Here is a 13,158-nt window from a genome sequence, read left to right as displayed (position 1 = left end):
AAGAAACCTCTTTTTAAATTTTCATAGAGAATGGGAAAAAATATAACACTAGTAGTTTGTTTCCTCCTGCCACTAAAGAGAGAGATTACAAAATGTCTGACACTTGCAGCCTATTTCCTCTGTTAGGAGACCCCTGGCTTTCCTGCCTGTTAACTTCTCATTAGAATCAGAATTTCAACCCAGATAATCTGATTCCGGAATTCCTCCCTTTGACTACTGTACTGTAGTGTTTCTCACCATTCTCATATATCCCAAACTGTGTGGCTGGACCTTAGAGGCGCTGTGGTATATATTAAATTTTTGAGGGAAACAGTGACATTTCTTGGACATCTCTGCAGACCACTGGCTCGAGGTGGTTCAGCATTCAGCATTAGATCATACTCCATTTCTCTTGATGACATACCTCTGCAAAACTAGATTTTCAACAGTGCTGGGAAAAAAAGCAGATGTCACACAAAAGTCAATATGGAACAAGAAATGAAGGCAGTGGTTTCCAGTTACAAGGTTTGAGAAGCTATGCAGTGCCCAACAGATACACACATCCCATTAGGAATTAATATTGTTAGAGGACATAAAAATACAATATTTTCCTTCCAGTGTTTGTGTTATTTCTTTAGAAGGCTATAAAGTTGTTAGGGGATAAATACCTATTAAATTGTTTGGACCTAGCTGCTTGGCAGGACTGTTAGGTATTTCTTTTGACCAAAGGAAGCCATGAAAACATTTCTGAGATGCTATGGGTGCTGTGAGCTGAGAAAGTTTGAGAGCTTCAATAAGTACATGTGTTCAGGTTATAGAGAGAAGAACGCAGAATCTACTGGGCACAAGGTAGGAAAGCAGTATGTGAAAGTTCTTATTGTATCAATGCTAAGGTATAAGTGTTTTCATAGGAATTCTCACAGGAGCATTTGATTTTAATTAAACTCGGAAAGGATGTTAGTAACCCAATGGACTGCATCCCAACAGATCTACAGTGGGATTGTGTGTGACTGATAGAGAAATTTAAAATCATTGTATAGGTAGGTGTCTTAAAATTATGACCTAGGTAAAACATATTCTTGAATTATGTCTAATCTGATAAAAATGCTATCTCATAAGTTTGTTGTGAAAATTAGATGATGAAGGCTAGAACAGTGACTGGCACACAACAAGCAATCAGTGAATGTTGACTGCTGTTAGTATTTATTATTATTATTGTCTGTTGTTATTTGTCATCATCACCATCATCTCGGAAGGACGCATATCCCACTAGGACAGCAGAATTCTTACCCAACATAAAACACAGGCAAAAATTGTTTGGTAGTTTATTTGATAGGTTAAGGAATCTGAGAGGTTTCTGGACCCCCAGCGCCTCTTTTAGCTCCGTCCTTTATTGACTTCTTTTAGCTCCATCCTTAACTGAATCCCTGGATGGATTCACTTGTGAATCCTTTGAACCAGGTTTTTATCAGAGACTGGTCTAACAAATATTTCCTGAACTCTCTTTAGTCCCTAGTTCTACATTTGTTTGGAACAGCCTCTAGGGAAACTTTCGAGACAAATTAAAATTTCCTTTCACTTATCTGATAGATTTAAGTCTTTTCTCAACTGTATTGATGTTAGTGACAGGACTATATTCTTGATATCTTTTGGCATAAACTAAGAGGCTTAGCTACTAAAGTCTCATACTGGGACAATCACCTCTTAATAGCACTTGTGAAGTAGCATTTTGTGTTAGCCATTTGTATGGCATTTCCAGTTTATAAAGTGCTTTAATATCTGTTGTTTTCATTATCACGGTGTTTCTCCATAGGCTCGGCAGGACAGATAGTATCTTCATTTCATGGTTGAAGAGGTTGAAATCGGGAAAGTACATAACTCATCAAAGATCACACAGCCAGTTTGTGGCAGATCCATGCCTTGATAACAGGTTTTCTGATTTCCAGTTTTGTGCTCTTTATGGTCCTCTGCTCTACAGCCCCTTGCCTCGCATCCTAAAATGGGGAGCAGAGCATGGGACAGCTCAGAACTTCTGGGGTCGATTTTAGGTCCCACCTTTTGGTCTTGGGAAAATCACTTTATCTGAATCTCTATTTCTTCATTTGTGAAACTAGCTAATAATATTACTGTAATTTTTCATGGCATCCGGTCCCGTCACTTCATTGGAAATAGATGGGGAAACAGTGGAAACAGTGTCAGACTTTGTTTTGGGGGGCTCCAAAATCACTGCAGATGGTGACTGCAGCCATGAAATTAAAAGATGCTTACTCCTTGGAAGGAAAGTTATGACCAACCTAGATAGCATATTCAAAAGCAGAGACATTACTTTGCCAGCAAAGGTCCCGTCTAGTCAAGGCTATGGTTTTTCCAGTGGTCATGTATGGATGTGAGAGTTGGACTGTGAAGAAAGCTGAGCACTGAAGAATTGATGCTTTTGAACTGTGGCATTGGAGAAGACTCTTGAGAGTCCCTTGGACTGCAAGGAGATCCAACCAGTCCATTCTGAAGGAGATAAGTCCTGGGTGTTCTTTGGAAGGGATGATGCTAAAGCTGAAACTCCAGTACTTTGGCCACCTCATGCGAAGAGTTGACTCATTGGGAGAGACTCTGATGCTGGGAGGGATTGGGGGCAGGAGGAGAAGGGGACGACAGAGGATGAGATGGCTGGATGGCATCACCGACTCGATGGACATGATTCTGAGTGAACTCCAGGAGTTGGTGATGGACAGGGAGGCTTGGCGTGCTGCGATTCATGGGGTCGCAAAGAGTCAGACATGACTGAGCAACTGAACTGAACTGAACTGAATTTTTCTGTAGGTTGGTTATAATCAGTGTTGGAACCAAGATTCAAATACAGTTTATCTGGTTCTTGAATCTGTGCTCCTAATCACGAGTTACACTGACTTGGCATCATTAAGAGATAAAGTAGACTTAAAGAGTAACAGAGTCAGACTGAACTTGGTGGTCCAATGGTTAAGACTCTGCTTAACAGAAATGTGGAATTCGATCCCTGATCCAGGAACTAACATCCCACATGATGCTGGGCAATTAAAGTCACATACCACAGCTAGAGAAAGTCTGTGTGCCACAGCAAAGACCCAGGGCAGCAAAAAAAAATAAAATGAAATAAAAAAGATTGTGTAGCAAGCTAGATATACTATGAGATATAATGACTTTATCAGCTATTACTCCCAACTCTAACTGAGTCTTCTAAAGTAACTCAAGGCTTCAGAACTCTGGAGAGGAGTTGTTGTTTAGTCGCTAAGTCGTGTCTAACTGTTTGCCACCCCTTGGGCTGCAGTACACCAAGGTTCCCTGTCCTTCCCTATCTCCTGGAGTTTGCTCAAACTCATGTCCTGAATCAATGATGCCATCCAGCCATCTCATCCTCTACCGCCCTCTTCTTTTCCTGCCCTCAGTCTTTCCCAGCATCAGGGTCTTTTCTAATGAGTCTGCTCTTCGCATCAGGTGGCCAACATATTGGAGCTTCAGCATTAGCATCAGTCCTTCCAGTGAATATTCAGGATTGACTTCCCTTAGGATTGACTAGCTGGATCTCCTTGCTTGTCCAAGGGACTCTCAAGAGTCTTCTCTAGTACCACAGTTTGAAAGCATCAGTTCTTTGGCACTCAGCCTTCTTTATGATCCAACTCTCACATCCATACATAACTACTGGAAAAACCATAGTTTTGACCATACAGACCTTTGTCAGCAAAGTAATATCTGCTTTTTCATATGCCTAGCTTTTCTTCCAAGGAGCAAGCGTCTTTTTTATTTCATGGCTGCAGTCACCATTTGTAGTGATTTTGGAGCCCAAGAAAGCAAAATCTGTCCCTGTTTCCACTTTTCCCCCATCTATGGGAATGGGTTAAGCTGAATGTTCAGTGATTAAATGATCTATGTAGTTACTTAAAATGTAGATGCAACATTGAAAAAAAAAAGCTGAAATTTTTGGAAATCTTTTATTCTAAAGTGTTTTTAAAGAGTGTTGAAAATTCTTTTTTTTTTTTTTTTTCCTTACAGCACTGGGAGGTGTTCAAAAAAGTAACAGAAGTTTTCATTTTAGTTCCTGCACTTCTTGGTCTCAAAGGGAACTTGGAAATGACATTGGCATCCAGATTATCCACTGCAGTAAGTTTATTCCTACCTCTAAGTATGTATGTTTTCTACACATGTGCACATACACACAGATATATATGTGTGTGTGTCTATGTCTCTTTGTGTGTATATATATCATATATGCTGTTCCTCTCTATTAAGGAGAACTTTTATGAGGAAAAAAATTTTCTCCTCTGTCTACTGATAAGTTTTTGAACCTCAGGGCTATGCTAAGTAGTTATGCCTGTTATCATATCCTGAAAGTTCCCTGGGCTGTCTGATTTGGGAATTACAGGCCCTCCTTTACCCTGAGAAGAAGTAGGATTCTTGCCTCCTTTCATTGCAAGGTATTCTGGCAGTCATCATCAGTGCTTAAGATATGGGCAAGTCAGACACTGAGATTCTGTGATTGTAAAAGTAATACATACTTATTGTAAAAACTGAAGGAAAGGGAAAACGTATAAAGAAGAAAATTTAAAACTACCCTCAATTCTTTACCTAGACATAATCTCTGTTACTATTTTGTTATAGATCCTTCTATACTGGGATACAGAGAAGGCAATGGCACCCCACTCCAGTACTCTTGCCTGGAAAGTCCCATGGACGAAGGAGCCTGGTGGGCTGCAGTCCATGGGGTCGCGAAGAGTCAGACACGACTGAGCGACTTCATTTTCACTTTTCACTTTCATGCATTGGAGAAGGAAATGGCAACCCACTCCAGTGTTCTTGCCAGGAGAATCCCAGGACGGGGGAGCCTGGTGGGCAGCCGTCCCTGGGGTCACACAGAGTCGGACACGACTGAAGCGACTTAGCAGAGCAGAGCAGATACTGGGATAACTCTACTTACACATAGGTATAGCATAATGTGATACACACACACACACACACACACACACACACATATACACACACACACTATGTTCTTGAAAGAACTGGAATCGTATAGATTCTCATTTATAATCTTTGATATCCATTTGAAGAGACATCATGATATCTTTCCCTATCAAGAAATGTGGACCTATGCCATTTTTATTGGCTGTGTGTTTTTCTGTTGTATAGCTCTACCTGGATTTAATCTATTATTGAATATGTAGGTTCTTTTTAATGTTTTGCTGTTATGATTATTCTTGTATATACAGTTTTATACTCTAATTTCTTTTGGGCAGATTCTAAGATGAAATTATTGTTCAGGGGAGGGAAAAAGCATACTTTTATGGCTTTAGCCACATAGTAGAAAATAGTCATCCAGAAACATTAAACACTTCTAAAAATACTGCCACTAGCAGGGTTCTGAGGTTTTTTTTTAGTAGCTGAAAAGGATTTTGTTTTCTCACTATAATATTCTTTGCGTTTCCACCATCATGGAACCAAATTATGATTAAATCCATGTAGCTACTGAGGCTCACTTCAATGAACTGTCAGCCCATTGAACGTTATTGTTGTTGTTGTTCAGTTGCTAAGTCATGTCTAACTCTTTGCGACCCTGTAGACTGTAGCACCCCGGGCTCCTCTGACCTCCCCTGTATCATGGAGTTTGCTAAAATACATGTCCATTGAGTCGGTGATGCTGTCTAACCATCTCATCCTCTGCCACCCTCTTCTCCTTTGCCTTCAGTCTTTCCCTAGCATCAGGGTCTTTTCCAGTGAATCAGCTCTTTGCATCAGGTAGCCGATGTATTAGAGCTTCAGCTTCAGCATCAGTCCTTCCAGTGAATATTAAGGGTTGATTTCCTTTAGGATTGACTGGTTTGATCTCCATGCAGTCCAAGGGACTCTGAAGAGTCTTTTCTAGCACCATATTGAATGTTAGCCCCAAATTAACTAAGCTGTCATTACTGATTGCATTGCTGTTAGTATATGAGGTTTGTTTTTTCGTTTAAAGAAGATCCAACCTATGAATCTGTCTGTGAACTAGGAAAAAACATTTGTGTATCTAAAGGTAATGAAGATGTGGAAGCTGAACAGCTATATTTTGCTAGAAGCCCGCTTTTCCTCCTTCCCCTCTCTCCTCATTTTTCTCCAGGCAGCTGTGAGGTCCCTAAGTTTTCTTGAGTGAAACAGATGCTTGGAAAGGAAATGCATTAAGTAATGTTTTATTAACATTATTATTTGCTTTTTCAAGAACTGCTACATATATCCTATGGAAACTTCTAAGCCGTTTGCTTATATATAAAAGGTCATATAGCCATACTCCATCCAGGCAATAATGAAATATTGGGTATTAGTGAGTTGTCATAATGTGCCAGGTTTCCCAGGTGGCACTAGTGATATAGAACCCACCTGACAACGCAGGAGACAGGAGATGTGAGTTTGATCCCTGGGTCAGAAAGATCCCCTGGAGAAGGGAGTGGCAACCCAGTCCAGTATTCTTGCCTGGAGAATCCCATGGACTGGGGAGCCTGGCAGGCTTATAGAGTTGGAAAGAGTCGGCATGACTAAAGGGACTTAACATGTACGCGTAATGTGCCAGCACTGTGCTAACTGCTTTAGGATGTCTTATAACAAACCCTATGAGATAAACACTATTCCTGTGTTACAGAGGAGGAACTGAGGCTTTGAACAGTTGAGTAACTTTCCCAAAGACACAGAGGTAGTATGCAGTGAAATAAGTCATATTCCAGAACTTTTCCTTTTACTTGTACAGGATAACTGTGTCTGAGTTTATAAAACCAATAAATAAACACAATAGCAAAACCCTAATAATCTCCTTCTCCAGTGGACCACATTCTGTCGGACCTGTCCACCATGACCTGTCCATCTTGGGTGGCCCCACATGGCATGGCTTAGTTTCATTGAGTTAGACAAGGCTGTGGTCTGTGTGATCATATTGGCCTGTTGTCTGTGATCGTGGTTTCAGGCTGTCTGCCCTCTGATGCCCTGTCTCAGTCCCTATCATCTTACTGGGGTTTCTCTTACCTTGGATGTGGGGTATCTCTTCACAGCTGTTCCAGCAAAGCTCAGCCACTGCTCCTTACCTCAGGCCTAGGGTAGCTCCACTCAGCCACCGCCCCTGGCCTCGGGCCTGGGGTAGCTCTTCTCAGCCATGCCAGAAAAACATATATTTCAGCTTTATCGACTATGCCAAAGCCTTTGACTGTATTGATCACAATAAACTGTGGAAAATTCTGAAAGAGATGGGAATACCAGACCACCTGACCTGCCTCTTGAGAAACCTGTATGCAGGTCAGGAAGAAACAGTTAGAGCTGGACATGGGACAACAGACTGGTTCCAAATAGGAAAAGGAGTACGTCAAGGCTGCATATTGTCACCCTGCTTATTTAACTTATATGCAGAGTACATCATGAGAAATGCTGGGCTGGAGGAAGCACAAGCTGGAATCAAGATTGCTGGAAGAAATATCAATAACCTCAGATATGCAGATGACACTACCCTTATGGCAGAAAGTGAAGAAGAACTAAAGAGCCTCTTGATGAAAGTGAAAGAGGAGAGTGAAAAAGTTGGCTTGAAGCTCAACATTCAGAAAACGAAGATCATGGCCTCCAGTCCCATCACTTCATGGCAAATAGATGGGGAAACAGTAGAAACAGTGTCAGAGTTTATTTTGGGGGGCTCCAAAATCACTGCAGATGGTGATTTCAGCCATGAAATTAAAAGACGCTTGCTCCTTGGAAGGAAATTTATGACCAACCTAGACAGCATATTAAAAAGCAGAGACATTACTTTGCCAACAAAGGTCCATCTAGTCAAGGCTATGGTTTTTCCAGTAGTCATGTATGGATGTGAGAGTTGGACTATAAAGAAAGCTGAGCGCCGAAGAATTGATGCTTTTGAACTGTGGTGTTGGAGAAGACTCTTGAGAGTCCCTTGGACTGCAAGGAGATCCAACCAGTCCATCCTAAAGCAGATCAGTCCTGGGTGTTCATTGGAAGGACTGATGTTGAAGCTGAAACTCCAATACTCTGGCCACCTGATGCAGAGAGCTGACTCATTTGGAAAGGCCCTGATGCTGGGAAAGATTGAGGGCAGGAGGAGAAGAGGACAACAGAGGATGAGATGGTTGGATGGCATCACCGACTCGATGGACATGGGTTTGGGTGGACTCTGGGAGCTGGTGATGGACAGGGAGGCCTGGCGTGCTTCAGTCCATGGGGTCGCAAAGAGTCGGACATGACTGAGCAATTGAACTTAACTGAACTGAATAATCTCCTCTACATTGTAAAAATGCTCTCCTATGGTCTTAGTCTTAGTACCACTATACTATATCCGGGGTATGTATGTTGTAAAACTTAACTTTTTATATTAAAAAATATTATTTGTAAATATAACCCTGTGGCTTATCTCTGTAGTTAGTTGAAGTTAATATACAGAAGTATCAGTCAGTCAGTTCAGTTCAGTCGCTCAGTCGTGTCCAACTCTTTGCAACGCCGTGAATTGAAGCACGCCAGGCCTCCCTGTCCATCACCATCTCCGGGAGTTCACTCAAACTCATGTCCATTGAGTCAGTGATGCCATCCAGCCATCTCATCCTCGGTCGTCCCCTTCTCCTCCTGCCCCCAATCCCTCAGCATCAGAGTCTTTTCCAATGAGTCAACTCTTTGCATGAGGTGGCCAAAGTATTGGAGTTTCAGCTTTAGCATCAGAGGTATCAGTTGGAACCAAACCACATAGAATTACTTTGTAAATTCACTTTAGTCTAGTGTATAATTTTACATTATTGAGTATTAAAAGAACTGGAGAATAATAGAAGCTGGAGTTCCTTAGATTGGAACATAAAAGTTCAAAATGACCCTGGAACATCTTGTGCCATAAAGTATAAAGAAATGCTAGGATAAACAAACAAAGAATGATAGGTACATGATGAAAGGGTAACATACAAACCAGATCTGGGACAATTCAAGCCAAAAAATAAATAATGATATTTCCAAATTATAGCTCATAGCACTAGATAAGAATCCATGAGTTTGCAGATGAATAACAAGGCAGGCATGGTTTCTGCTGTGGTAAAATTTACATAAACAATTTCAGCTATTGGTAGAGGCAATAGAAAACATGAAACAGGCTAATGTGATGAAGGGTGATTAACAAGAGCTGTTTTGTATTTGGTGGTTAGAGATGACTTCTCTGAGGTGGTGTGTAAGCTGGAAAATGGAAAGTGAAAGTCGCTCAGTCATGTCCGACTCTTCGCGACTCAATGGACTATACAGTCCATGGAATTCTCCAGGCCAGAATAGTGAAGTGGGTAGCCTTTCCCTTCTCCAGGGGATCTTTCCAACCCAGGGATCTTTCCAACCCAGGGATCAAATGCAGGTCTCACACACTGGGGTGGATTCTTTACCAGTTGAGCCACCAGGGAAGCCCAAGAGTACTGTAGTGGTTAGTCTATCCCTTCTCCAGGGATCTTCCTGACCCAGGAATCGAACCGGGGTCTCCTGCATTGCAGGCGGATTCTTTACCAGCTGAGCTACCAAGGACCCTGAATGATAAAAGTGAGTCAGGCATATCAAAATCTGGGAAAAGACCATTCCAGGTTACTGGAATCTGATCAGTATAATGATGTCAGTATAATAGTATCAGATATTTAAAAGCATTCTACACAGATTCACTTTCACAGTTGAGCCTGGGGCAGGAATAAAAAGAGAGGCCCATGTAGCCATATGTGTAGTTAGTTTAAAATTATACAACAAGCTTACACGTGTTTTAAAAAATCTCCAACTTTCCACCTTTGCAAATATTTCCTCTGATGATCTGAAAGTCCAAGATCAAATTTATACTTCTTGGACTCCTTGGGTTCTGTTTTGGAACAGTGTTGTGGAGGGAGCCAATTCCTGGTCTGAGCCCTGCCCCACTTCATTCCCCACCCTTGGCTGTATGGTCTGCACTGTGGGATACCTCACACATCCCTCAGACCTCACATCCATCTACACCCCCAGCAGCCAGCCAGCCTCTGAGCACTTCTGGGCTTGAGCATCCACCAGAGGTGGCATGGCCTGTCTTCAGGAGGATTGGCTTCAGGAAGAGGCCCTGGAATTGGACTCAAGGCCATTTGGTCATGGACTTCTATGGTCCTAGGTATCTGAAGTGTGGCCTAGAAGTGGGTGAGGCATAGGTGTTGAGTGGGCATACTGCTTGGGTCCCATGCACTCTTCACCCTGTTGAAAGGGGCACGGCTAATGGAGGACCAAAATGGGGCCTTCTAAGCTATGGTTCTCAAAGCTGGAGTCCCTGTTGCGGATTCAAAACTTCTTCTGGCCTAAGGAAAATTACATGACAGAAGGGATTTCAAAGCTGCCTTGTGATGTACTTTAGTAAGATATAAAAACAAGGGGGAAAAGTTATATATTAAGAAGGACTGCTTGGATAAAATAGCCTTACTAGTACACGCTGAAGGTAACAGTCACAGGACTTACTAATAATCAGTGATTGCTTACAGAAAAGCAGTTCTTTTATTGGAAACATCTTAAGTATCCAAATAGATGCACCTTGAGTACACAAATTATTCTTACATGATCTCTATCCTACTATCCTACTCTTGAGAAGGTACTAAACTTGTCATGAATTCAATAAAAGCTGAGATACCAATGAAATTTCAGTACTTTTTTGATGTCTTAGAAGCCAGACACATTGCTCCATTGTTACACTTTGAAAAGATCCAAAATTTAAATGCAAAATTTTCTCAAGTGATCATGTGAAGCAGTAAGTATGTGTAAAATATTAAAATTAAAAAATGTGTTAAAGCAACATTCCTTTGACTCTGAAAATATTTAGAAAGCATCATCATGAAGCAATATACAAAATTTCAGTTTATGGAATTATTTCAATAAAAATGCATCATTACTATTAACCAAAACATCAAACCTGGAAATTAGAGAGTATAGAAGTCCTTTATCAATTATGTTTCTTTCCTGTTTAGGAGAGAAAGCCTAATAATTTGATAACACCATCATTCTCAGCAGTATCTAGACTGGCAAAACTAGCCAAAAACAATCTTGATTCTCTAAGGACTTCATTTGAAAGTGGGCATCTGCATAGTATTACAACTATGAAGTATAATGGCCACAAGATCAGTCTAGCAGGCCTCAGTGCTAAGAAATTATTTCTAAAAAATTTAGAAACATGGAGAAGGCAATGGCACCCCACTCCAGTACTCTTGCCTAGAAACTCCCATGGACGGAGGAGCCTGGTAGGCTGCAGTCCACGGGGTCGCTGAGAGTTGGGCACGACTGAGTGACTTCACTTTCACTTTTCACTTTCATGCATTGGAGAAGAAAATGGCAACCCACTCCAGTGTTCTTCCCTGGAGAATCCCAGGGACGGCAGAGCCTGGTGGGCTGCCGTCTGTGGGGTCGCACAGAGTCGGACACGACTGAAGTGACTTAGCAGCAGCAGCAGCAGTTGGCGGCTCAGTGGTAAAGAATCTGCCTGCAGTGCAAGAGACACAGGTTAAGTCTCTGGGTTGGGAAGATCCTCCGGAGAAGGAAATGGCAACCCACTCCAGCATTCTTACCTGGAAAATCCCACGGACAGAGGAGTCTGATGGGCTACAGTCCATGGGGTAAGACTAGTCCATAGGGTAAGAGTAGGACACAGCTGAGTGACTAAACAAAACAGCAATAAGATTTTTTAAATTTCATTAAATTTCACATTTGTTCTAATATTCCAGAAGTTCATCATGTAATGGTGACATTGCTGTCAGCTGAATATTGTTTTTTTAACATTTGGCATCCAACTGGAATGTGTGGCATGTGTGTAAAAGCTACTGTACCTTGAACTTTTGTCTTAAAAAGCAACAGTATGTTTATGTAGTTTTACTAGTTTATGTAGTTTTCCGAGTTAGTGAAATTACATGTGTTTAATCTGCCATCATTTCCCAGTGATCCACACTTGTATCTCTTTTAAGAGCTGATAGGTTACCTAGATAGAACTCATTCCAAAAGGCTTTTTGGCAGGAGATGTGAATACAGAAGAGGTCTTGAAAAACAAGAGTGACAACATTTAAGGGAAAAGAAAGTTATTAGAATGAGAGTTAAAAGGTGGCTTTAGTTTCATTTTGCTAGAAAATGAACTTTGTTCTGATAAATATTTAGGCATACAAACATTTAAGCAGCTTGATAAGTTTGCCAGGAAAACTGAAATTTTGACTAACTTACCGCAAAGAAAATATTTCTAAAAGTGACATTATTGAGCATTACCCAAAATTTGTTTAGATTCAAATAATACATTAAACATACCAATCCATTTTAAAATAGGGCATGCTGTAGGGAATCTGATTAAAAAAGAATATGCTGCAAGTTAAATTGTTTAATTTGATCATGTATTACCTTTAAGGGGCTTCCCAGGTGGTGCTAGTGGTAAAGAACCCACCTGCCAATGTACGAGACATAAGAGACGCGGGTTTGATCCCTGGGTGGGGAAGATCTCCTGAAGGAGGGCATGGCAACCCACTCCAGTATTCTTGCCTGGGGAATCCCGTGGACAGAGGAGCCTGACAGGCTGCCGCCCATGGGGTCACAAAGAGTTGGACACAACTAAGTGAAGCGACTTAGCTCACATGCACTCATTACCATTAAAGCTGAATTCATCTTTTTATTTGAACTTTATTTGTTGTGACTATATTTTACATTAGAATGTTTTATCATATGTCTAGTCATATTTATTTTTCTGTTCATATTTAAGACAGGAGAACTCCAAAGCTGAATAGAAGCTCAGCACGCGGTCTTTACTGCAGAGTCATTTAGCTGGGCCTTTCATTGGGAAGATTGGGGTGGAGTTGCTGTCTTCCATAGGTCAAGAATTGTGTCACTGATTACAAGATATCTGAGTCATAAACTAAAGAAATTATTCAGTTCTCTAAGCAACTAAAATACCATAAAGAGATGAATAAACCATGTTATTATAGTTTGATGTCATGAGTCACTACTTTTCCATCTACTAATTTGTTTAGTTTTATTTTTTGAGGCTATTAGAGGTAAGATGACATGTCCCAGGTATTGCCAGTGCCCAAGGCAGGGCCACTGTTGGATCAGTAGTTCTCAAAATGTGGTCTTCTGAACATTAGTGTTAGCATCTTGTTAGAATAGCAAGTTCTCAGCCCCACTCCAAAGGTACTGAGTCAGAAACTC

At 41.2% G+C, this 13,158-nt stretch overlaps 1 protein-coding gene across 2 annotated transcripts in view; it reads left to right on the top strand.

Moving 5' to 3' along the window:
• Positions 1 to 13,158, top strand: part of SLC41A2 (solute carrier family 41 member 2) — a 145,019-nt gene that overhangs the window by 61,444 nt on the left and 70,417 nt on the right. For both annotated transcript variants that reach the window (XM_068969965.1, XM_068969963.1), the window contains exon 3: positions 4,003 to 4,110. In XM_068969965.1, the coding sequence (XP_068826066.1) occupies positions 4,003 to 4,110 (108 nt within the window). The remainder of the gene's footprint in view (positions 1 to 4,002; positions 4,111 to 13,158) is intronic.

The sequence above is a fragment of the Capricornis sumatraensis genome, chromosome 4, assembly GCF_032405125.1.
Source record: "Capricornis sumatraensis isolate serow.1 chromosome 4, serow.2, whole genome shotgun sequence".
Taxonomy (NCBI): Eukaryota; Metazoa; Chordata; class Mammalia; order Artiodactyla; family Bovidae; genus Capricornis; species Capricornis sumatraensis.
Note: the sequence above shows the minus strand (reverse complement) of the source record. Positions and strands in the feature narration are given on the sequence as shown.